The sequence below is a fragment of the Hirundo rustica genome, chromosome 7 (assembly GCF_015227805.2).
Source record: "Hirundo rustica isolate bHirRus1 chromosome 7, bHirRus1.pri.v3, whole genome shotgun sequence".
NCBI lineage: Eukaryota > Metazoa > Chordata > Aves > Passeriformes > Hirundinidae > Hirundo > Hirundo rustica.
In genome coordinates, this window is record NC_053456.1 from 34,800,569 (window position 1) to 34,824,704 (window position 24,136).

The window sequence follows — 24,136 nt, forward strand, 5'->3', positions numbered from 1 at the left end:
GTGCCTCTGCCCAGCTGCCCCCCGGCCGTGAGAGCCCGACCCCTGGGACCGGGCCGCCGCGGGAGCCAGGTGAAAAGCTGGTTAGCGCCCACGCCAGGCACGCTGCAGAGCCACCTCGTGTGGCCGCAGGGAGGCAAAAAACACCCCCAAAACGCTGCCCTCTCTGAGGCTCGAACTCAGGACCTTCAGATTATGAGACTGACGCGCTGCCTACTGCGCTAAGAGGGCGCCGGTGGAGGATCCCCGCGTGGGGCCTCCAGCGGGCGAGCACGCGCCGGTACCGAGCCCGGCCCCGGGACGGGGCGGGAGCGGCTGCGGCGGCCGCGTCAGGCCGGCAGGGGGCGACAGGCGCCCGCAGCGGGACGAGGTGGCCGAGTGGTTAAGGCGATGGACTGCTAATCCATTGTGCTCTGCACGCGTGGGTTCGAATCCCACCCTCGTCGAGATTTTGCTGCCGCGCAGGGGGGGACTGGGGTCCTTTGGGGTGGGCTCGGATTCTTGCGGCACACGGAGACTGGGCGGGGGGGGAGAGGGGGAAATGGTGCCAGCAAGTGCCTGGTCTATCCTGGCATCTGCTTCCTCCCCAGCATCAAAAGTCACCCGTGCCCTGGAGATTTTGCGAGGGGGATGGCAGGAGAAATTGGCATAGTGCCTAAAGGGCCAGCCGAGGTCCTTGTCTGGAGGGGCTGGAAGTCCCTTATCCAAGACTCATGGAAAAGAAAGCACTCAGAAATACTTAAAAGAGAGACTGCTGCTGAAAGTGGGTGTTGAGCAGTAAGGCGATAACCTTCCGAAACAGAGAGTGCAATGGGGAAGTAAACGGAGACAAAGGAAGCGTGATACCCTGGATACTGTGGGGAGAGCAGGAGAGGAGCTATAGGAGGGTTTTCCTATCAGAGTTGTTGGCGATTATGTACTTTTATTGTAACTGGAAAAAAAAAAAACAAAAAACAAAGAAATGGCAAAAGGTAAAGTGCAAATCTCACCCCGCATGTGGTGGGAGCCCAGAGGGGCAGAGGAAAGTGCCCTGACCCTACACCACCCCGAGCCCCCACTGGCACCGGGGTGCTGGGTGTAGCTCTGGGTGACCTGTCTGGAGAGGGATGCAAACAGCTCCCTTCTCCCCACCCAGCAGGGATTAGCCCTCTCCTGTGGCTCATCCTGACCCTTGGACAGGTCTGGGCACCCTGGGAAGGTACCTGGGACGCTGCCAAGTCCCTCCAGCCAGCCCTGCCAGGTGCAGGAGCCTGGAGGGTGGGCTGTGGGCTGGGCAGCCGTGCTGAGGGAAGCAGATCCTGCTGCTGCTTGTGGGGCTTTCATGCGCCAAGGGGCAGGGACAGGAGCGGGTCCTGGGTAGGAGGGATGCCTTGGTCATTACTACGTCCAGTGGGAAACTGAGTTATTAAAGAAATATCGGTATTGATCTAGTATCGATACCCAACTGTGACGGACAAAAACTCTCTAACAGTTTAAAGTTAGAAAGTGTATGTTTATTACGGCCGGGCAGCACGGCGGGATAGTTCCCTAATTCACACTGCAAAATTCACAGATAATTACAAAGCCTTTTATTTACAAAAGTGTTGAATACCCAAAATACAATGCATATTCATACCCCTGTCACCTCCCATTCCTCGCTTTGTATGCTAATTGGCAAAAAGGCTATTAAGCATGCGTGCTTTGTTTCCTAAAATGAGTTGGGGGTCTATCCTGGGGAGGGGTCACCCAAAATGAGGAAGTAAGATGAGTCTTCCTCGTCCTGACCTTTCTACCTTTTCAATGCATTAGTGACAAATTAATCCTTGGTAGAACTTACAGTTTCCTGTGTTCAATGGGTCCTTTAAGCAGGAAATCTGCAGCTATCTTATGTCCTATTTACCAGATTTTGTTTTTTGTTACATGTACAGCTACACAAACATAAAGCTGACAAACAATGAGTTACTAAATCCGGGATATCTTATCTAAGATCCAGCTTCTGTTAACTGCGAACAAAGCTTACCTACCTACTTCAGCTAATCTAACAACTTATTAACTTTCCTAAAATCCCTAATTTAATGTCTCAGAACCCAGGGGACCCTGAAATAAGCTTCCAGTAAAAGCATGCACCCAAGCTGCTCTCTGTCAGCATCATCATTGTGAGGGGCAAACAGTGGCACTGGGGAACCCCCAGCTTGGGCCAGGGAGGAAAAACAGCCTCTCAGATCCAGGCACCATTTGAAGTCGAATCCAGGATCTCTTTTTTTGCTAGACAGGTGCTTTGACCAGCTGAGCGACGGCTCCCACCAGCCCCACTGCCAGGGGTGTCCCATGGCCACAGATACAGCTCTTCCTTCCCAGCACATTCCCATCCCGCAGCCAACTCAAATAGAGGGTCACTCTGCAAGAACGAATGGGTTGGGACTCCAGGGACAGGGCACAGCCCCATGTGACGCTCTGTATGCCACGCTGAGCTCAAAGCCCCCGCACGGCGGTTGTCCCTTGAGGGACAAATAGTCGACAAAAAGTTCTACCTTGGGGGTAAAAGTCGATGGCTGGGTCCCGTTGGGCTCTGCACCAGCCAGGTGAAAGCAGGGTGGTGATGCCCAAAAAACAGCCGGGCTCGTCCGGGAGTTGAACCCGGGACCTCTCGCACCCTAAGCGAGAATCATACCCCTAGACCAACGAGCCGCACCGCACACCTCTCCCGCACCCCGCCCTCCCGCGCCCGCAGCACTGCGCCAGCACCGCACGCCTCCCGCAGCCCGGACACCGCACACCGCGCTCCCGCACGCTGCTCAAAGCCCCGGAGCCGAGCGGTGAAGGCGCTGCACTCGAAATCCAATAGGGGTTCCATCTGTGCACGTTCCAATCCTGCTCGCAGCGACGGGGTTTTACCGATCCCGGGGAGGAGCTAATAGGGGAGCGTCATGAGCAGCCAGAGCACCCCAGCCCTGTCTACCCTCCATTCTCCCTCGGGAGTACCTCAATGCCCTAGGCAGGGAATTTGGTAGCCCCAGGATTCCCCAGGTTTTGCAGACCGGAGCTGAAACATGTTCCCAGATGTTGAGTGGATTCCCCCTCACAGCCCCGTCTCACATCCCTGAGGGAGCAGTGCATCCCGCCTCATCAGTCTGAGTGTGTGATTCTCGTTTTGGAGTGCAAGTGGTCCTAGATTCAACGCCTGGATGAATTTGCCTATTTGGCGCCCATTCTCCTCCTCCTTCTGAGCTACTTCCCATAGCATTGATGTTCACCCCAAGAGACATCCTGAGCCCCATGAGGGCCTAAAAAAAGTTTAAAAAAGGCTTCATATGCCCTGCAGCCTCCAGGCAGGGTAGGGAAAGAGCCGTGAGGTTTTTACACAGCCTTGGACACAGCACCAAGCCTTTCCTGGGGAGCTCTGACAGCCCCACAACCAGCAGGGAGGGCATTGAGAAGGCAAAAGGACATGAGGATGCTGAGGGTTGATCTCGTCTACATCTCTCCTCCAGCAGCATCTTGCCGCCTGTTCTTTGGGGTCTGTCTTTCCCACAGGGATGTACCCTGTCAGCAAGGGTCACCCTCAGCGCTGGACATGATGGGTGGCCAAAAGTAAGGGCTCATCTGGAAATTGAAGCCAAGATCTCCTGTGCCCAAAGCAAGAATCATACCCCTAAACCACGAGCCAGGGTGCTGCCCCTCTGCATCTCCCAGATCCTTTTGGGGGTTTGGGGGCAGCCAGGGCTCTGTGTGGCCTTGCACACTCTGGGAGCAGGGAGATGCCTTTTGCTGTGGCCATGAGGTGCCAGGTCCAGGATCTCCCACCTCCAGCAACTCTCTCCTCCCCCAAAGCCCCTCACCGGCCATTTGCAGCAGCTGGAATGGCCGGTGCTTTTTCTGCCACCTTTTTCTGTGGGGAATCCTTGTCCTCAGTGTCAGCAAACGTGTGTGTGTGTGTGTGAGGGGCTGTGGGTGCATGAGGCGGCGTTTGCTGTTTGTGCGTGGGGTGTGTTTTGGTGTCGGCGGGTGGGGTGTGTTTTGTGTGTGTGGAAGGGTCGGTGCAGTGGTGGGGGGAGGTGTGGGCGGTGTCAGGGCGAGGTGTGGGAGGTGTGAGTCGGTGGGAGGTGTGAGGCGCGTCAGGGCTGTGGAGGGTTGTAGAGGTGCGTGCGCAGGGTGTCGGTGTGCGGGCAGGGCGCGTGTGGCAGCGTGTGCGTGGAGCGGCGTTTTGGCAGGCGGTGAGAAGGTGTGCGCGGTGCTGCGGTGCGGGGTGCGGTGTGCGGGGTGCAGGGGAGGCTGTGCACGGCGGCTCGTTGGTCTAGGGGTATGATTCTCGCTTAGGGTGCGAGAGGTCCCGGGTTCAACTCCCGGACGAGCCCTAGCTTTTGGGCAGCCAGCACCCGCTGCCACCTGGCTGGTCACCCCAGGAGACAAGGAGAGCGAGCCCCGTGGGGAAGGGACACTGGGCACCTGCACACTCTCCCGGCCCTGGGGAGGGAGGGAGGGAGATCTCCGCAGGCATTTCCTCGCTGCCTGCCTTGGGGTGCCAGGAGGCAATCCCAGGTCAGGCATGCACACAAACAGCCCCAAGAATATTTTGAGGGGGAATCTGGGGTGTCTCTTGTGGCCCTGTATGCATCAGGGTGGGGTCTGGAGAAGCAAAAGGGGTTGATCCCAGGGCCTCTTGCACACGAAGCAAGCGCTCTCCCGCTGAGCTACATCGCCCTGTGCAAGAGCAAGGTGCGGTTGGCCAAGTCCGCTCGCCCCATCCCACCTCACTCTGCCCCCGCGGCTCTAAAATCCACTGTCACAGGCTGCACTCCCCCCTCCCCACTGCTGCTTCCAGGGCGCTCCTCCTGGTTTACAGACCCAAAACACCGTGCCCTGCCCTGCCCTGCCCGCCCCGCTTCCCTCCCTCCACCCTGGCCCTGGCCCCACCGCATCCCAAGGCGCGTGGATGCGCAAAAGGTCGGGCTCGTCCGGGAGTTGAACCCGGGACCTCTCGCACCCGAAGCGAGAATCATACCCCTAGACCAACGAGCCACACGGGACTCACCTCCTTTTTATCCCAATTACTCACAAGAGCCGCCTTAGATGGGACCTGTGGCAGCTCTGTCTCTGATGGACGGTCACTGTTGAGAGCTCACCCTTGTTCTTGGCTCTGGGGATGTCACCTGGGCATATGTAGCATGTGTTGCTCTGCCTGGAATGGAGGAGACAACTCAAACAGTGCTTTATTTCCCGAACTATCAGTGTTAAATGAAGAAAAAGGAATCATGCTTCTTTTGGTGTTGAATAAAGCCGAAACCGGTCTGACTCATCAATCCCAAATTTAAACATCCTGATAGTGGGATGAAGATATAGTAGATCTGGTAAAATGCCTGGATAAAGGAACAAACAAGTAATATTACCGATAAGTTTTCTAAAGCTGTTGAGCTGGCACAGCTGGCATAGACATATCTGGCTCACAGTCCACCCTTTTACACTATAAAGGTACAAAAGTCCCGTATTTGAATGGCAAGGTTTTCTGACAGATCCTTTCTTGAAGTCTGTGTGTGGAGATTTCCCCCTGGAGTGGGGTTACTTCTCAAGGTCACTCCCTAAAGCTGAACCAAGAAATTTACCCCCAGTCATTGGTCTGGGTGAGAAACATCAACCTCTACTTAATAATTTGTTTTGGAAGCTTTAATACATTTGCTTTAATATAACTGCTTCAATATTCCTCCACAGTGCACTATATTGTAAAAGTTGTTATAGCACCTATAGCGTGTAGTAAATAATTCTGATTAAGATTTTTTTTTTCTAATCATCATAATAAATCATATCTATTCGTATATTTGCTTTGTTTTTAATCCTGCAGGATAAAGCTGGATAAAGCTTCTACTCCACCTCTACAACAGAGACAAACCACTGACAAAGTCTGGGGCTGGATCCAGCCACGCCCAGGCTTCTCCCTGAGAAGTTTAGAAAGCCAGGGGTTCCTTTCTGCACGTCATGATTCGGTGGGAGTTTCTAAACTTTGTCTGAAGCTTCTACTCTGCCCAGCACAGCATGGCTATGGGCTGCACCTGCCTGGTTTTAAAATGGGGCCACGAAGAGCAGGAGAGTCAGTAAAACCCCCAGATGGAAGGAGCCCAAGCAGGGGGTGTAGCTCAGTGGAAGAGTGCTTGAGTTGTATGTCAGAGGCCCTGGGTTCAGCCCCCAGCATCTCCAGCTTTTTTTCCTCCTCAAACCCAGTGCCTCCACATCCCTGCCCTGATACCACAGAGGCCGTGCCTGGCCGTAGGTGCCCAAAAGGAGGGGTGATCCAAGGGTTGAGCCTAAAGTCCACAAGTCCGCCCGTGCCCAGTGAGCGAGCACTACCCCTTCCCTGTCCACTGCTCTCCAGGAATCAAAATCCCCCGGGAAGCAGTTACCTTAGCAACCCAGCCCACCCAGCCACTGGTAAAACCTGTCGCTGTGAGCAGGATTCGAACCTGCGCAGGGAATCCCTATTGGATTTCAAGTCCAACGCCTTCACCCCTCGGCCATCACAGCCACTTGTGTCTTTCCCCCAGGTGAAAACAGCCAGGGAAGGGACACCCCGCTTTGCCTCAGGTTTTACAATCCTCCAGCCGGGTGTGGGGCTCTGTTCAATCCCAGTACCCACACCTGGAGGGCTGGGAAAAGGGAACGTGCAGAGATATTTACTGACGGCTGGCAAAATTTCAGGCGCTTTGGCCATGAGACAGGCAGCACAGGGAAGCATCCTGCAAGGATGCCCAGGGATACAGCAGCTCTCAGAGGGAAAAAGACATGGAGGTGCTGGGGGTTGATCCCCAGGGCCTCTTGCATGCAAAGCAAGCGCTGTCCCGCTGAGAGAGCCACATCCCCATGTTGTTGTGCATTATTTGGGTTTATATTGTATTTCATTTTTATATTGGGTTTTGTAATGGTTTCTCCTGTAGGCCCCTGTTCCTCTAGAAAATGTATCATCCCAAAGCTTGTCCCTGCTCCTCTTCCCCTCCCATCTCCCACACTGGAATGTAATCCAACTCTGTTCCACTCCCACCTTATCCCTGCTTGGGTAGTGGCTTGCCCCTGCCTCTAGCTCCTTCCCCCTGGATAAAAGCCAGGAGACCACATGGGAAAAAAACCCTCTTGGGACGGGGACTGGACTGGGCTCCTGACACTGCAGGGGCAGGAGCACAGGAGAAGGACTGAATAAGGCCGTGATTCCCCCCGAACCAAGGGGAGACTCTTTCCTTTTGCCATCAACAGGGGCCTGCTCTCTCTAAAGGAGAAGGTTCCAGCTGCTCTGGGATCTTTGGGACCCTGAGGAAAAAAAATCCTTCCAGCTGTTGTTTGTCTCTCAAGCTAGCAGAGGCAAAAACAGAGCTGGGGCTCCACGAGAGAGAGAGACACAGCATCCCCCTGTGCAAGGCAGGGAGAGGTCCTGACTGAGTCCCCTCATCCCTGGGGCACACACTGCCAGCCCTGCGGGTCCATCCTGCCCACCCAGCCAGGAAGGAGCCATCTGTGCCAGGGCCCTGGTTATGCCACGGTCCCATGTGCCAGCCAAAGAAGGTGGGTGCCCAAAAGGTGGGCTCATCCAGGAGCTGAATCCAGGACCTTTCACACCTTAAGTAAGAATCATGACCCAGATCTGTGCCCCACAATTCTGGGGGTTGAGGAGGGTGCCTGATGCTGGCTTTTGCCCCTTGGCACAGCCTGGAACAAGGAAATCCATCTTACGGTGCCCAGGAGGTGGGGCTGGCATCCCGAGGTGTCCATGGTGCGTAACTTCCCTAAATCCACTGGCCACAGGGGCAGGTGGACCATGAAGACAGTGGGGACTCTTGGGCACCACCCTCCCCTTGCAAAGGGGGTTGTACCTCAGCAGAACGCTTGGTTTGCATGCAAGAGGCCTTGGGATCAATCCCCGGCATCTCCATATTCTTTTGCCCCTCCAGACCCCTCCCTGTTGGTTGTGGGGCTGGCAGAGCCCCACAGACCCCCGCAAAAAGCACTGGTGCTGCCTGCATGGCAGGCCCAGGAGGGAGGAAGGGGGACAGCAGCGGTGCACAGTGGGTGCCCACGCCCCACGCCAGCCCCCCGAGCTGCCCCACTCATCCTGCCCAGCCCGAAGCTGCAGTGACTGGAGAGGAACAAGGGGAAACACCAGAGGGCTGGCTCTGTACCTCCAGAGAGGAACAAGACAGGCTCCGACTAAAGGAACAGTTCCTCTGGGAGTGAGACCCGCGTCGCTTCACACCTGAAGATGGAAACACGCCCCAGACCTCTACTGTTGGGCACCTTGGCCCCACTGCCCTGAGCTTGGCGTGTGTCCCAACTGACCCATAGGTAAAAGGAGAGATATCCCACCACTTAACCCCCTACCTCTTCCACTGCCCTCCACCCTCTTGGACACGAAGATTCCACCGGGCCCGAAAGGAGGACACTATACATAATTTTCTGATACTAGAAGAGGGAAGCAATAACCCACCGAGGACACCGCAGAGGTTACCTGCCACCCACGCAGGTAAAACCCACGCTGTGAGCAGGATTCGAACCTGCGCAGGGAACCCCTATTGGATTTCGAGTCCAACGCCTTCACCCCTCGGCCATCACAGCCCCACTACAGCACGCTCGGAGCAGTCATCCTCGTGGTGTGGGCAGCGGCTCGCTGCGGCAGACCGTGGCTCCGGGGCTTTGAGCAGTGTGCGGGAGCGCGGTGTGCGGTGTCCGGGCTGCGGAGGCGAGCGGTGCCGGCGCAGTGCTGCGGGCTGCGGGCGGGGCGGGCGCGGGAGGGCGGCGTGCGGGAGAGGGGTGCGGTGCGGCTCGTTGGTCTAGGGGTATGATTCTCGCTTAGGGTGCGAGAGGTCCCGGGTTCAACTCCCGGACGAGCCCCTCTCTTTTGCCACACCCACCCACCTCCCCACGCCGCCAACACCGCCTCACCACACCGCTCGCCACTGCAGCCCCGCCCGCCACTGCACCCGCCCCACACGCTTTGCCCACACCTACACTCGGCCCCTTACACCCTCTGCGCCTGCAAAATCACCTCCCTGCTCTACCCCACCCTTACCCGCCCCGCTCCAGCTCCCTCAGCCAGCCCACTCACACCTCACGCACCCCCAGGGCCCCAACCCCTTTCACCAGCTTGGCCCGCAGGGGAACGCAGCACACACACGGATTTGCCTGCACGAACGACAATGCCGGGCCACAGCCTGTGCCCAGGGGGATGTAGCTCAGCGGGAGAGCGCTTGCTTTGCATGCAAGAGGCCCTGGGATCAACCCCCAGCATCTCCATCTCCTTTTGCCTCTCCAGACCCTACCCTCATGCAATACAGGGCCACCAGAGACACTCCACACCCCACCCCTCCTCATCCCCCCCCCAAAAAAAAAATCCCTGGGGCTGTTTGTGTGCATGCCTGACCTGGGATTGCCTCCTGGCACCCCAAGGCAGGCAGCGAGGAAATGCCTGCGGAGATCTCCCTCCCTCCCCAGGGCCTGGAGAGTGTGCAGGTGCCCAGTGTCCCTTCCCCACGGGGCTCTCCTTGTCTCTTGGGGTGACCATTGTCTTTGGGTGACCACTGATGCTGGGGGGGAGCAGCCAGAGAGGGAGATGAGGCTGAGACTGTCATCTCAGGGCAGTGTAGGGTGGCAGCTGGCACAGCTCTGCCAGTGCAAGGGGAGGGGGTAGCATGGCCCTGTAGGGCCTGGGGACCCCCAAACCCAGCTGGTGGTGTCCTTACAGGATGTGCTGGGCTCCTGTGCCAGGGCCTTGGGTCAGCACCTGGAGTGCTCCCAGGAGCAAAAAGAAAAGGGGTTTGTTGTTGGGGAACCCCAAACCTGGGGCAACAGCCTGGGACATGTATATAGAGAGGTGGGCAGAGGATCAGGTGTTTTAAGGAGTACCCCATGCTGAAGGACCCAGGAGGCACCATGGCTCAGCTGGTCAAAGCACCTGTCTAGTAAACAGGAGATCCTGGGTTCAACTCCCAGTGGTGCCTCAGCCTGAAGGGCTATTTTTCTTCCCTGTCCCAAACTAGGGCCACAGATGGGAGTCTTTGTCCTGCTCTGAGCGGTGTCAAGTCCCAAGTGCTCTGCCCCCTGTGACTCTATGCTGGGGATAAAATGTTTCCTTTTGCTTCCTCTTCTTTCACTCCTCACGTTGGAGAGGTGGCCTAAACTGTTTCCAGAAATCATGGAATTTCGGAAATAAGAGATACATGAGATGCTGTCTGGACCCCCACCATCTTCCCTATTACTTTGCACAACTGGTGCCAAATTCATGTAGGAAAACCCTCTGGACACAGGTTGGGTGTGGGTGAGTAATGGAGATGTCTGGTGCATGTGTTTGCATGGCTACAATAAATGCCACGTTACCCTTTGCCGCCCCATTATCACAGAAGGGAACAGAGAGAGGGGCAAATGAATCACAAACGCTTGCTTGTCTCCCTGCCCCTCTGTGTCAGGGGCTGCCCGGGATCTGCCTGCCCAGCCTTGCTCAACAGAGGACACCCTGAAGAGCCAGGTCCAGCGTTGCCATCTGCGGACAAAAAAAGGTAAAAGAAAAATGTGCCGAAAAAAAACACCACTGAAAAAAAGAGGCATTTTTGCAGGGGACGAGGTGGCCGAGTGGTTAAGGCGATGGACTGCTAATCCATTGTGCTCTGCACGCGTGGGTTCGAATCCCACCCTCGTCGGGTCCCCTGGGATCTGTCCCCTGAAGCGCATCTTTTAGCGCAGCCCACACAACATCCTCCTGCTCTCCGTGTTTTGCTCTGCTGTGTCAAACGCACACCACATCTACCCCCGGGCTGCCGCTCCCACAGGCTGAACGTGCCCCTGGTGGCTCAGGGACCGGTGTGGCCCCTCTGTGCGATGCTCCGTGGGGGCAAGGTACCCCCGCCCACCGACCACCATCCTCTCTCCTGCCACCCCATTACCTCTTCTCCGGGAGCGCTGAACTGTAGGCAGGGAAGGTCAGGACTGGGTATCCCTAGGGATGCCAAAAGCTGCCCTGGACATCACTGCCGTGTGCCAGAGGCGCTTGTTCTGGGGACGGCAGAGCTGCTGTGCACTGGCAGCTCCCTCCTGTGCCTGGAGCAGCGCTCACAGCGGAGATTCCTGGAGACAGGAGAGGGTGACCTATGGCAAGATGAAGAGCGTAGTGGTTTTAATTAAAACCAGGCAGAAACACCAATTAATGTAGTGGTTTTACGTTTGTCAAATTCTGTTTGCCAAATTTAGCGTAGTGGTCTTAGTGTTTAATTTCTTTTTGTGGGAGAGGATCAGGAGGAGTAAAGCAGGCTCAAGCTTAAAAAATAAACCAATAGTTTTATTAACACACACTAAAAGAATGGAAAAGAAAAGTTGGGAAAATAAAACAAAACAACAAAATGAAACTTCAAAATACTCTTCCCTTCCCTCACAAACTGTTAACTTTCTTGCAAATGGAATAGAGAGATACAACTTGTGTCTCGGGTTTTTCTCCTGAGATTCAGGTGGTTTTAGAGTCCTTTGCCTTCTGCAAAGCCCTGAGCCAGACGCAAAAAAGAGACAGAGTCTTCAGGTTCTGATTTTTCAAGGTTGTTTATTGTTTCTTATCTTACAATTCTCTCTGTGCCCAGCTAAGATCTGTGCAGCTGCTCGGGCATCTGACAACTCCCCCTGCACTGGGAGGTCGCTGCCTCTTACACTAATTGTTACACATTCTTTATTTATATTTATTTGCCAACACCTACTACCTGTACTAAACAGGTCACCTCTACTCTGACCCAATCTCCTTAAATTACTTTGTGCCACCGTCACTGCAAAAAATGGAGTGAATGAAGAAGAAAGAAGAAGCAAGAGACAATGTCCAAAATCCTCCATCTTGCTCCCATCCACTTCCATACTAAAGAACTATGACTTTTCACCCTGTGATAAGCTAAACTACTATCTTTCATACTCCTGTGGCCTGTAATGCATCTTGCAATGTCGGAAGCCTTTCCCATGGACTGGGATCAAAGCCAGTGTCTTCCTGAGCTCTGTGCCAGGGTCCCAGAACCCCCTGTCCAGGTTCCAGACCCCTCTGCCCAGGTCTCTGACCCTCCAGGGCAACCAAAGGAATGCCCTGGACTCTGACACTTGTGATTTTCAGTCACTTTCACTATTTAAACATTATCTTTCATCACTTTGGGAGAGGAGTCTGTCTAGAGTCCCATGGGGACATCGGCCACAAGATAAAAACAGTTTTGTGGCTCCCAATGTCACAAATCTGCAACTGCTTGGAGTTTTTTGCAGATTGTGCTGTTCCACCCATTAGCAGCCTTTCCCTTGACTGCTCATGGGCCTCTCAGTGTATCTGGGGTACTGTTTAGGAATGCTTCCTCTAGTACAAAACAAGGATTCTCTTCTTCCACCTCTAAAATTGTCTCTATCTCAAAAGAAAATAGAGACCTCCTTTTACCCCAGGAGCTGAGGGCTTCAAATCCCTTTCCCTCTAAAATCATCTTCATCTCAAAGGCTGAGATCTCCTTTTACCCCAGGAGCGAGGGGCTTTAAGATTCCTACTTAAATCTCAATCATATCAATCCCCAACTTTGACTAGATCTAGCATTCCTCCAAACAACATTAAGATGTTACAAGAAACAGTCCATTTCTCTGTAGTTGACCCCAGAGAAGTCCAGTTAAAAAATGTCCACTTCCTCACTCCCTCCTTCTAATAATCTTTATCAGTTCTTTCACTCTTGCTCCACTGACTTCATGCGGTGCCTTTTCTACGTCCACTCTGTCTCTTTCTTCTCTTGAAGAAGAAGAAGGGTTAGGCCTTGGAAGCTCCATGTTGCCAGGAAAGGGTTGAATCTGCCCGGGCCTGCGGTGGCTGTGTGATCTCTGCTGGGCAGCAGTCTCTCCCGACGCATCTCAGATTGGCTGAGTTCCCCCATCCATTCTTTTCCTCTCCATCTGGAAATCACCAGAGGAGGGGAGGGAGGAGAGCTCTGCCCACCTCTCGGTGACAATTGGGGTGGCCTTGGCCCAACCAGGACCATAGCTGTTATCAGGGGCCCTGCAGAGATCCCTCCCTGCCCCAGGGCTCTGTGGTTCTGGGGAAGTTTTGAAAGCAGTTAGGGTTAGGACCTCTCCTCCCCTGCCGGGAGCCGATGGATGATGGATGGAGCCCGGCCAGGGCTCAGGCCAGATCCCCCACAAAAACGGGGGGCAGGATGGGGCAGGAAGCAGCAGACTTGACTCGATGTTCCCTGTTCAGCTGATGAGGAAGAAAAGGGTCTGACTTGAACAAAATCAGGATTTATATGGGTACTTTCCAAAGTCGCATTCAACATTCTTAGTGGTCAAAGCAAATGCCAATATCCTAACCCAGCTTCTGATAGGTCCCAGTCCTTTCTAAAACAATTCCAAGGGTAATACTCTGCCTTCCTCCTAACTAAAAACTAAACTCTGCTAACCCCTGATGAAGAGGAAAGAGAAAACTGCCTCTGGAATCTAAGTGGTCTTGCAGAGAGGAAAGCCCTGAGTTTGGCAGTGTCTGTGCTTTGAGGCACCTGGCAAAAGGCATCATGCCAGTCTTGCCAGTGCTTTCCCTTCTCCCTTCTATTCCTTTCCACTGATGAGAATGTGGCCAAGCAATGCCATGGCCTCAAGGCAAGGTGAGGATGCTCAGGCCTAGCTGCCCACACCTTTTTGACCTTCCCTGTAGCTATATTTCCTTCCTGTGCCTCGGGGAGATGTCCCTGGGGACCAGTGAGGAGCTGCTTCCCTCCATCAGCATCTACTGAGCCAGAACCCGTGTGGGGAAGCACCAATCCCATCCCATTCCACTGCCATGAGATGCTGTGGTGCTTGTCCAGCTCTGCTACCCTAGGAAAGGGGGATGTCCCTGCCTGGACAGCCAGGTGTCCTCCAAGGGACCTCTGGGAGGTTTTCTGGGAAAAATGCATGGGTTTGGGTTCAGCCCTAGAGAGAGACCATCTTCCAGTTGGAGATGGTGAAATGGGCTGGGGTGGTGGGTGCAGGGCTCTGGTGGTGCATGGCAGGGGAATTGCTCTCACAGGATGGGACCTGGGACTTGCAGGGCACAGGCAGACCAGAGAGGATTCCCACTGATTCCCTAGGGATACCCTTCAAGCCTGCCCTAGCACACACGTCCCAATCCTGGTGAGCAGTGATGAATCCTCCTGAAGGGAATTGTGCCACTGTCAGTGATGCTGTGGGGCATCAGCTCACCCAGAGACCTGGAAATTACAGGGGTCCTGTGGCAGCGTAGAACAGGATCATCTGCAGCCCCGGGACAGTGCCTCGCAGCCGGAGTCTGGCTCTCCCCAGTGGCACTGGCTGGGCTCCGCTCCCTGGGCTGCACATGGTGGCCCTGGAGCACTCCAAGTCTGCCCTGACGAGGACACAGGCAGCCAGAATGCTCCCTGCCTGGGTCTGGCTGCATCAAGATTCTGCCTCCTGGCACTGGGATGTCCCACTCATCCATCAGCCATCTGGGAGCGGTACCTGACTGTCCTGCTGCCGGGAGACAAGCCCTGGGTGAGCGCCCTGCATGCAGATATTCCTTGGAGACAGGATGCTGTTGCGGCTCCAAGATGGGCCCTTGCCTTTGGCTTTGAGGGGATATTTTAGGACAGGGGCAAGCTCTCACCCTCCAGCCAGTCTTGGACACATCCAGCCCTCGCGTTGTTGGAAATCAAAATACAAAGTGGGGAAACTGGAGTTGCCAAGTGCTGCTGGGGCTGGTGGTAGGAAGGGAAACGCATGGATTATCGATCCTGGGCCATGTTTTTCTTGTCCTTACCTGCGGGAAGAGGCAGGGCTGAGGTGACCACACATCCTGAGTCTGTGCAGAAGTTAAGAAAATGGATCCGACACGTTTGGTTTGGCAAAATTTTCTCAGGTTTGAGGTTGATCCAGAGGAAGTCATATCTCAAGCAAAAACTGCTTATTCTCTGAAATGAATATGGATTGGAAGATTCAGTCTTTGTTAATCTCCCAAATATCTTTCCCCTATTGTTTTCCTTTTAAAAAACTCAATCATTACACAAATCTGATTATTTTAACTTGCTAACATATGCCTTTTGTTTCCCCTGCTATCTCTTCTATGGAAAGGCCTTGTTTCAGTCCACAGATCTGCTCAAATGCAACAACATTCTCCTTCTGAGTGCCCCACTGCATTTATTCCATTTATCACTGCAGCCATGGATATTATTCTAGGACATGACGGTCCAACATGAGCAGAACCTCAAGTGCTTAAACTGGACTTCAAAACCGAAACACACAGTGATGCTGCAGTTCAAAATATCCTACCCTCTGGCTGGAAGCCTGGAAGGGAGTCACACAGAAAGGGCTGTTTACCTGAGATCATGGGAGTGCACAGCGGCACAAAAAAAAAAAAAAAAAAAAAAAAAAAAAAGAAAGAATGAAGGGAAAGAAAACCAGACTGGTAGAAGAAGGGTTTCATTATCAGGCTGTGGCTCCAAGGTGCACTTGTGGCATCAATTTATTATTCAAGAGTGTTGCAAAAACCAGCACACAGTAAAGCTTAAACTAAAAGATCATCTTTTCCTGCTTTCCAAGTCACCAGGAGATTATGAATGATGAACCCACAGAGTCCTGCCTCACTCCAGGAGCTGCCAGGTTGCTTCTTCCTGAAGTCCATGTCCTCCGCTGAACCTTGGAAAACCTGATTTCCTTCTTCCTCTTCCAGAATGATGTTAAGAAACAGCTGAGTTCAACCTCAGAACCTTGGAAAGGCAGGGCAGAGAGGAGTCACTAGGGATCCCTCAGTGCAATCCATCACGGCCAAGTCATCTCAAGAACTCAAATGACCCTCCAAACCTCACAAGGCACTTCTTTAACAGGATGCTGACAGCCCCACACACGCATAGTACACGTGTCCCGGTACTGTCAGGGTTTATTCCAGGGTAGGAGATGTTTGTGCTGTTAACTGGTCTCTGCTGGTGTGAACTGAAAAGCCTTTTTCCAACTTTCCTTGCCCCTAGAGCTCATGATGGCTCATCATGGTCCTGCTTGGGACCATATCAGCAACTCCGTCTCCCCACTGTGTGGGTGATTCATGTTTAAGTGCAGGTTGGGATGTTTGGGATGTTTCGTAGCTAACAGGCTTCCAGCAGAGTAATCCGGTGTCACACCGCAGCCTGTAATTACTGTAATTAATCCTGTCTTGATGATGTCACTCCATCATGAGGAAGAACACTACACTGCTGCTACTCTATCCAAAGAGCAGGATGGAAGGGCTCTTGGAAGTCAGCTCCCAGCACAAAACCAGCCAGTTTAGGTGTGTGTCATCTGTGGGGGAGGACTTCGGAGCCCATGATCACTTTGCTTTTAAAATCTGATGTGCCTTCCAAGCAGGGCTCATACCCCAGGCGTAAGAAATAATAAAAAAAAAAAAAAAAAAAAAACACAAAAACCAAAACCAAAACCAAAACCAAACCAAACCAAACCAAACCAAACCAAAACCAAAACCAAACAAAACAAAAAAAACCCAAACAAAACAAAAAAACCCAACAAACAAACAAACAAACAACAACAACAAAACAAACCAGGAAAACCCTCTACATGCACTGGGCTAGGTGGTCAGGTCCCTGTGTCCATATAGCTCATATCCTCACTCTTGCAGCCCCTCAGATTTCCTGCCATCCATGAGACTCCTGGCACAGAATTTCACTCTAAATGGATGTTCCTTACATTCAGTGTACATCCCTGGTCTCACCTCAGGTGCACCAGGGAGCTGATTTGGTTGTGCTGAGAGGAAGGTGGGGATACATCTGCCCTAAATTCTGCTGAAACATCCTTCTCCCTGGTGGCATAAAGACCTAAAATGTCCCTTGGCCTTAGGAAGGAAGGAAATTAATGCCAGTAGCCCGAATCATTTCAGTCTTACTCAGTATTACATGGAAGCAAAACATGAGAGATGAAAGAGGGAACTGTTTAATCAGCTGGGGGAGCTTTCCAGGAGAAAACAGCTGGTTGTTGGGGAGTTTCAGGTGGAAGGCACACACCCGCTCCCCTGGGCGCCTGGGCCACCCTATAAAACTGCCGAGACAGTGCTCAGCCCTGCTGCCACCTGCTCCAGTTGCTGCTACTGTCACCTCTGTCTGGGTAAGTTGAAATGGGCTCCTTCCCCACCCCTCCCTGCTCCCTTCCAGCTGCACAGGACATCAGGGAAGCGTGTATTTCCGCCCTAAAATGAAGACTGCAAGGGGTTGCAGGATGCAGGGCTTACAGGGTCTTCAACCACATATCAGTTGCATTCTGCATGATTTTCTTTGCTGAAGGAGGAAAACAAATTAGATCAGGACATGCTTGGGATGTAGGGATCAGTGTGTCCCTGTTTATGGATGGGCATCAAAGGTCCCTTATGTTTTGGGATGGGATGGCTCAGTTCACGTTGTGTTGATTTGAGTGGGCTTGCTTCAACCACAGGCATCTTGTGAGCACCTTGCTTGCCAAAGGCTCCTTGTCAGCTTGCAGCAGGAGTGGGTCTGCTCTCTGGTCCCAGCACCTGGTGCCTCCAGCTTTCCCAGATCAATCTGCAGCTCAAACCAAACTCCCCCCTTTCTCCTGTGCAGTTTATGGGGCGAGGCAGGGGGAAGCCTTCTTTTGGTGTTTTCAGACGATCCAAACTCACCCTCTAGCTCACTCTCCCATGCCTCTTATTACGGGAGGTATTGTGTGAGGGCTCAGCAGGGACAGACCAGCCTCTGCCTTGCCTTTACACCCTGGCTCTGGCTTTCAGGTGCACATCCTTGCCGAGCCATGTCCTGCTACGACCTGTGCCTGCCCTCCTCCTGCGGTCCCCGGCCCCTGGCCACCAGCTGCAACCAGCCCTGCTTCCGCCGCTGCGGGGACTCCACCGCCCTCATCCAGCCACCCACGGTGGTGGTCACACTGCCCGGGCCCATCCTCAGCTCCTTCCCACAGAACACCACGGTGGGCTCCACGGCGTCGGCAGCGGTCGGGAGCTACCTGCGCTGCTGCGGCATCCCCCTGGGCTCCCGGGGGCTGGGCAAGGCAGGATTGCTGTGCCTGGGCACCGCGCTGTAGGGTGTCCCTGGCGGCCTCCTCCTGCCCGTGCCAGCGGCGTTCTCAGCAAGGGCAAGAGAAGTATACGACCAAGACTGGGGAAGAGGACTAAGGAGGTGCCCCTGGATTTCCCAGCAGTTGCTTCAGGAGGACGGGAGCCGTGTGAGCTCGTCACTCCAGACCGTGCCTCTGTACACCTTTATCTCAGAAAATCTTTATATTTCCATGTTCTACTCAACATTTGCTGCTGCTTGGGCAATAAATGCTTCTAGCAGGCTGTAGATGGCAGATGATAGTCATGGGGTGGAGGGGCGAGGGGGACACCTTGTAGGGATCAGCTTGTCCCAAAGCGGGGTTTTTCCATTTCTTTATTGAGTGCTAGAAATGCACTTGTATACTCTGAACTGGTTCACTCTCCTTCGCATTAAAGACTTGCTACATCATGGCCTGAGTCTTCTGTAGTTCCTTGTTCAGGGGTCTGGAGGGGTGACCTCCTCTGGAGGCAGCTGCTTGCTGCTGGGGAGATTTGGTTTTTACATGAAATAGGGGTTTCTGCTGCCCAGCTCTTTCCTATGCTGATAGAAGTGTGTAGTTTGCTGGGACCAGTCCCAAGGCAACTTTCTCATCCTGGGAACCTCTCCTCCTGCCCCATGGCAAGCACCTGCTCCGGGAGGAATTCCCTCAGGAGCAGACTATTGCCTGCTCCCTCAAGGAGCTGGGAATGCAAAGGTTTGACATTTCAAAATAGCATTTTGCAGCGATGTTTTGGGGGGCTGTGCTAACGAGGGTGAATGTGGAGTCAGGAAAAAAAGGTAGAAGTGGGATTCTTGGGAGATGGGGTCCTTTGGATGGGCATCTTATGCCAAGCTCACACAGTGTTTCTTGGGTGACAGTGAAGAGTGAAAGAGACAATAATTGCTCTATGGATAGGGGACATTGGAGTCTCTGGAAGATGCCATTAATTGAGTAAAGCCTCTCAAGAGCCTCTTTTTAAGATGCCATGGATCACCTGAAAGAACGTTCTCAGCTGATGGAAGGAGGAATAGGAGTACTTGCATAAAGCTTGTGAGTGTTTACAACGAGAGATTATGTTGAGCTTGAAAGCCTTTGACCAAGCTCAACTGGTTTTATTGCTCAGGAAATCTTTGCAGAGGTGCTCCTAATTTGGAGAAAATTTACATTGCCAATTGCTTGGCAGCCAGTGCACCAGGAAAAGGGAGGTGTCCTTCCAAGGACGCTCAGATATTTTTATCCCAGCTCTGGAAATTGTCTGCAGAGATAGGATGCAAAATTTTGAATGAAAAATTACAAAAATCTCTGGAATTCCAGCAGAAGTTTTGTTGGGAAGCTATATGTCTCTGGGCCTTGTGGAGCTGCCTTCCCCAAGCCTGCTGCACAGAACAGTCCAGGAGGGAGCAGAATAATGACATTTTTATGTAGCTTTGCACTGAATGACTCCCCTGGTGAGGTTATAGAGATTTTAATTTGTTTTTTCTGAAAATCCAATGTCTCCAAAAATCTACACAGCTCCTTGATTTGACTTGAAAATTGTGATGTCTTAGTGCAGACAGTCAGGGAAACGAGGACCTTGGTGCCTTTCAGGGCTCCCTGTCCTAAGGGTCTGGGGACTCTGTCTCCCATTGGAGCCTTGACTCCAGCTGGGTGGAGTGTCTCCTCGGCTTCCAGCTCAAGAGCAGTCCTGAATTCACCACATTCCTCCCCCCCCCAACCGCAAAACAGCCCTTGCCCCAGGAAGGACCCCCCACACCTGCTGATCAAGCCCTAAATACAGGTTTCTGTACAGGCAGCGCAGCCAAAGGCTCCAGAGAGAAACACAGAGCTACATAACATGACGGGGATGAAAAATAATGCTCAGCAGGTGGAAACACATGGAGGGAAATAGCTGGGTCCTGGCATTTGGTCCGAGCATTGCCTACCTATAGCATTGAAAAGCAGCAGAGGCATTTTTGGGAAGAGCCTGCAGAATAGCCCAGGTGCCACCCTCTGGCCATGCCTGTTGAGGTTTATGTCTCCTGCCCACTTCCCATCTTCTCTGAGCTGCTTCATCACCTTGGAGGAAACCTTCTCCCTGTGGTCACTCAGTATCCTCAGGCTCCTGAAAGATGGGCACCTTCCCACCCTGGAGGTGGATGAGGTGGGAAGGGGAGGGGAAGTCATGGTTTGAGGAGAAACAAGCACAGAGAACTGTGGTGGAAAAGGGGAGATTGCTGTGAACAGCGAGTGGGACCATTTGTAATGGAGACTTTGCTTGGGGAGGGTTAGGCTGGATTAGGAAAAGTTTCTTCCCCCAGAGGGTGGTGGGATACCGATCAGGCTCCCCAGGGAATGGGCACAGCCTCATGGCTGTCAGAGATCTGAGAGCGTTTGGACAACACTCTCAGGCATAGGGTGGGATTGTTGGGGTGTCTTGTGCAGAGCCAGGAGTTGGACTCCGATGATCCTTATGGGTCCCTTCCAGTTCAGGATATTCTATGATACTATGGAAGCCCCAAGCAGCATGGTGCTGGTGATAGGGCCAGAAGGATTGGTGGTGTCTGGATCATTCGTGGGTCAACACAGCACATCAGTCTGCAGCTTCTCTGCACATCCAGGTGAGGAGACAAAAATTGTGGTGTGTCACAGCAGTGGGAGAGGATGAAGAGACAGATCCACCACTGTGCCTTTACTGGGTTGCAAAAAGTGTATCTCAGACTGGTGCTGGGGCGCTAGGCTGAGGACAACACTGCAACAAGTGAGCTGCTTCAACAGGCAGCATTCCTCATCCCCCTCAGTGGGGCAAGGACTGCTGGCCAGAGCACTTTGGGACACATCTGGAGCCAGGTGGGTGAGAGACAGAGCCCCTGGAGCTGGAAGGCTGCAGGCATGGCAGGGAGAGAGATGGGACTTGTGTCCTGGATATGTCCAAGGCCAGGCTGGATGGAGTTAGGAGCAACCTTCCAGATGGAAGAAGAAGAGAGAAAGTGGCTGCATGGCCAGGATAAGAGGGAGGAGAGGCCACCACTGAGGATATGCCACCCCAGACATCCATGGATCAACTACAGGGCAGGAGCTATGGGTGCCCTTCCTGCCACACCTGTGGAGCCAGAGAGGCAGTGGCTCTACCAAGGGCTCTGACTCTTTCCCAGGGCTGGAGATCCCATAAAACAGGAAAATAACAGGCTACCCACATGTCTGAGTCACGGGGGAAGAAACAGGCAAATTAAAAGACACAGGTATGCTGCTCTGGCCCTCCTGGTGTTCCCTGTGGGAATGGAGATCACAAGACTTGCATCCTGCAGTCCTGTTTGCTCCACCAGCACTGTGTCACCCAGTGCCCACAACACCAGCAGACATTGCTCCTAGTTGTCCTACACCCTCCTCTGCTCCAAGCTTTTGCTGTGGAGGGCAGCCCTCAGGGAGAGACTGGGATGAGTGCAAAGAAAGCGGAGCCCAGATCCAAACAGTTTGCATGGTCCTGGGAGGAAATCTAAGTTTTAAGTTTAAGAATTGTTTGATTAAACATTTCAGGGCTGTTAATTCACATTTGCCGAGAGGTGTCTGCATTCCTCCCAAAGAGGAGAAGGGTGATGTAGTTATTGCTGTGTGGAGCAGCTTCTGTCAGCGCTGGTTACATGGTTGAAGGAGTTGGGTATCTGTGAGGGGTTACGAGACCTGGAAATCATGGGGCGCAGTGCTTCCCTTGCCTGCTCCCCTCCACCCTTTTGTGATATGAAAGGCTCTGGCTGAACCATCCTCCCAGCTCCCCTCAGTCAGCTCAGGGAATTTGGTTGTGGGGGAATCTCTGCTCTGGTAAAATCATGCGTTACAATTGACATTGGAGGCTCACTGCTGTCTGCAAATCATCTCTTTGCACTGTTCATTGTGTGTGAAGGGGGTCCCCAGCAGCTGGGGCTCCTGCAGCAGCTCATTTCCCACCCCAGCACAGCTACAGGCACAGGTACAGCCCAACCCTCAGGAACTGTGTCCTTAAAAATTCCCCATGCTGTGCCCTAGAGCTGTGCCCTTATGGCACCCATAGGAGCACCAGCACCCTGCTGACTCCCATGGGAGCGAGGAAAAAAGAGCAGATGGGGGCATTTGCTGATTACCCAGCACTCACAACTCCTGTCCCTTGACCCAAAGCCACACTGGAATCTGTGGGGCTGTGACATGGATTGGAACAGGCCTGGTCCCACATCCTGGCTTGGCAAATTCCTGCAGGCAGTATGGAGGCTCAAGGACTGGCATCAAAGTGCTGTTGGAGCAGGGGATGTAGCTCAGTGGGAGAGCGCTTGCTTTGCATGCAAGAGGCCCTGGGATCAACCCCCAGCATCTCCATGTCCTTTTGCCTCCCCAGACTCCTCCCTGCTGGATGCATGGCTTCCAGAGTCCCCTCAAAAGGCCCTGGGGTTGCCTCCTGGCATGGCTGGCCTGGAAATTCCTCTTCAAAGCTGGGGCTGTGCTGGTGAAAAGCACAGCCTCAGATGTACCCTGAAATCCAAACTGTAGGGCTGGGGAGGCAAAAAGGGTGCAGCACTTCAAACTGTTGGTGTAGAGATAGGTGTTATGCACTTTTGGGTGCAAGAGATCCTGAGTTCAACTGCTGGATAAATCCTCCTTTGGCTATAACCCCTCCCTTTTGGGGGCAACTCCTCCTTTGGATATAACCCCTCCCTTTTGGGGGCAACCCCTCCTCTGGATAAAGCCCCGGCTTTGGAGACAACCCTTTGTTAGGACAGCTCCTCCTTTGGGAACTGCACCCCTGCTGCTCTCTGCTTACCAGGTGCGGGATGATCAGCCCCTGCATCCCCCAGCTCCCTGTGAACAGCATCCCATGAGGTGGCCATAACTACTCTCACTCAATTAACATCACTTTTGGCACATAAACACGACCCCTGCACTGCTAGGAGGATACGCCCTCCCAAAAAACTCCCATGGCAGGGGATGTAGCTCAGTGGGAGAGCGCTTGCTTCGCATGTAAGAGGTCCTGGGTTCAATCCCCAGCATCTCCAGCTCTTTTGTGATTTCTTTTTTTCCACTTCCTCCGCCGCGAGGCGGCGACGATAAACTCCTTTTTCATCAGGCTTTTCCAAAAGAGATTTCCGGCACCATGGCTGTGCCTCCACCCGCGGCCGAAATGGCAGCACGGACCCCACGCTCTGCCGTCCCCCACCGCCCCGACAGCGCCTTCTCTACTCAGGAGGGGACCGCTCCCGACCATGGCTGGGCTGTATGGGGCCCCCCGTGTGCCCCTGTACAGGGAAGCGCCGGCCTCACGCGTGCCCAAAAAGTCGGGCTCGTCCAGTGCCCAAAAAGTCGGGCTCGTCCGGGATTTGAACCCGGGACCTCTCGCACCCTAAGCGAGAATCATACCCCTAGACCAACGAGCCGAAGTGCGTATCCTCCCCCGCACTCCACGCCGCCGCGTCTGTCCTGGAACATCGCAGACACCTCCCCGCTTTCCGGCACAACGCGGCGCGGTCCGGCCCCGGGCCAGGCTGTCCCCCCGCCGCCAGGGACCCGGGGCTGTGATGGCCGAGGGGTGAAGGCGTTGGACTCGAAATCCAATAGGGGTTCCCTGCGCAGGTTCGAATCCTGCTCACAGCGGTGAATTTTACCCAAGGCCCGGATACTCACGCTGGGGGTGCCCTCGCTGGGGCTCCCGGGAGAAGCCGATATCGCAAGGTCATTGGCACCCAGAGCAACCTCACTCCTCCCTCCGCAGCGCCTCAATGCCCGAGGCGCAGGGACTATGATGCTCCCAGACCACTGCACACCCGGGATTCACCAGGTTTTTTGCAGACTAGGGAGAGGTGAGGAAAAAGGTAGTGGGGGAAGTGGCTTGGGGAGGTCGTACAGTTTCCCATCTTGCTGACTGGGTGTCCCATCATCGCCCTGTCCCACATCCCTGGGAGAGCAGTGCACCCTGCCTCGTTGGTCCAGCTCCCAGAAGAGGTATTGGGCACCACCAACCCTCCTTCCCAGCTGCTTCTCCCAGCACCGATGTTCACCCGTAGAAGCACAGTAAGACTCGTGGGGAAGGAAAACAAAGTGCTCCAGTGCCCTGCAGCCTCAGGGCAGGGAGGGAAAGAGCCTGGGGCATTTCTACACAGGCTTGAGGTGCCAGGACACAGCACCAGGC

The 24,136-nt window shown here is 53.9% G+C and overlaps 1 protein-coding gene and 15 non-coding genes across 16 annotated transcripts; 10 read left to right on the forward strand and 6 right to left on the reverse strand.

Annotated features, from left to right (window-relative positions):
* Window positions 1-155: 155 nt before the first annotated feature.
* TRNAM-CAU (transfer RNA methionine (anticodon CAU)) lies at window positions 156-228 on the reverse strand. Its single transcript has one exon. It is a non-coding gene; the product is annotated as a tRNA-Met (tRNA).
* Window positions 229-361: 133 nt separating this feature from the next.
* TRNAS-GCU (transfer RNA serine (anticodon GCU)) lies at window positions 362-443 on the forward strand. The gene has a single exon. It is a non-coding gene; the product is annotated as a tRNA-Ser (tRNA).
* A 2,149-nt stretch (window positions 444-2,592) lies between these two features.
* Window positions 2,593-2,664, reverse strand: TRNAP-AGG (transfer RNA proline (anticodon AGG)). The gene has a single exon. It is a non-coding gene; the product is annotated as a tRNA-Pro (tRNA).
* Window positions 2,665-4,259: 1,595 nt separating this feature from the next.
* Window positions 4,260-4,331, forward strand: TRNAP-AGG (transfer RNA proline (anticodon AGG)). The gene has a single exon. It is a non-coding gene; the product is annotated as a tRNA-Pro (tRNA).
* Window positions 4,332-4,923: 592 nt separating this feature from the next.
* TRNAP-CGG (transfer RNA proline (anticodon CGG)) lies at window positions 4,924-4,995 on the reverse strand. Its single transcript has one exon. It is a non-coding gene; the product is annotated as a tRNA-Pro (tRNA).
* Window positions 4,996-6,407: 1,412 nt separating this feature from the next.
* TRNAS-UGA (transfer RNA serine (anticodon UGA)) lies at window positions 6,408-6,489 on the reverse strand. Its single transcript has one exon. It is a non-coding gene; the product is annotated as a tRNA-Ser (tRNA).
* Window positions 6,490-8,483: 1,994 nt separating this feature from the next.
* On the reverse strand, window positions 8,484-8,565 carry TRNAS-CGA (transfer RNA serine (anticodon CGA)). Its single transcript has one exon. It is a non-coding gene; the product is annotated as a tRNA-Ser (tRNA).
* Window positions 8,566-8,769: 204 nt separating this feature from the next.
* TRNAP-AGG (transfer RNA proline (anticodon AGG)) lies at window positions 8,770-8,841 on the forward strand. Its single transcript has one exon. It is a non-coding gene; the product is annotated as a tRNA-Pro (tRNA).
* Window positions 8,842-9,171: 330 nt separating this feature from the next.
* TRNAA-UGC (transfer RNA alanine (anticodon UGC)) lies at window positions 9,172-9,243 on the forward strand. Its single transcript has one exon. It is a non-coding gene; the product is annotated as a tRNA-Ala (tRNA).
* Window positions 9,244-9,873: 630 nt separating this feature from the next.
* Window positions 9,874-9,947, forward strand: TRNAT-AGU (transfer RNA threonine (anticodon AGU)). The gene has a single exon. It is a non-coding gene; the product is annotated as a tRNA-Thr (tRNA).
* Window positions 9,948-10,561: 614 nt separating this feature from the next.
* Window positions 10,562-10,643, forward strand: TRNAS-GCU (transfer RNA serine (anticodon GCU)). Its single transcript has one exon. It is a non-coding gene; the product is annotated as a tRNA-Ser (tRNA).
* Window positions 10,644-17,043: 6,400 nt separating this feature from the next.
* Window positions 17,044-18,015, forward strand: LOC120755362 (feather beta keratin-like). The gene is made up of 2 exons (XM_040070181.1): window positions 17,044-17,070; window positions 17,708-18,015. Exon 2 carries the CDS (start codon window positions 17,728-17,730, stop codon window positions 18,013-18,015), a length of 288 nt encoding a protein of 95 aa, XP_039926115.1. The 5' UTR covers window positions 17,044-17,070; window positions 17,708-17,727.
* A 4,245-nt stretch (window positions 18,016-22,260) lies between these two features.
* On the forward strand, window positions 22,261-22,332 carry TRNAA-UGC (transfer RNA alanine (anticodon UGC)). Its single transcript has one exon. It is a non-coding gene; the product is annotated as a tRNA-Ala (tRNA).
* Window positions 22,333-22,934: 602 nt separating this feature from the next.
* TRNAA-CGC (transfer RNA alanine (anticodon CGC)) lies at window positions 22,935-23,006 on the forward strand. The gene has a single exon. It is a non-coding gene; the product is annotated as a tRNA-Ala (tRNA).
* Window positions 23,007-23,312: 306 nt separating this feature from the next.
* TRNAP-AGG (transfer RNA proline (anticodon AGG)) lies at window positions 23,313-23,384 on the reverse strand. The gene has a single exon. It is a non-coding gene; the product is annotated as a tRNA-Pro (tRNA).
* A 135-nt stretch (window positions 23,385-23,519) lies between these two features.
* On the forward strand, window positions 23,520-23,601 carry TRNAS-CGA (transfer RNA serine (anticodon CGA)). The gene has a single exon. It is a non-coding gene; the product is annotated as a tRNA-Ser (tRNA).
* Window positions 23,602-24,136: the final 535 nt, after the last annotated feature.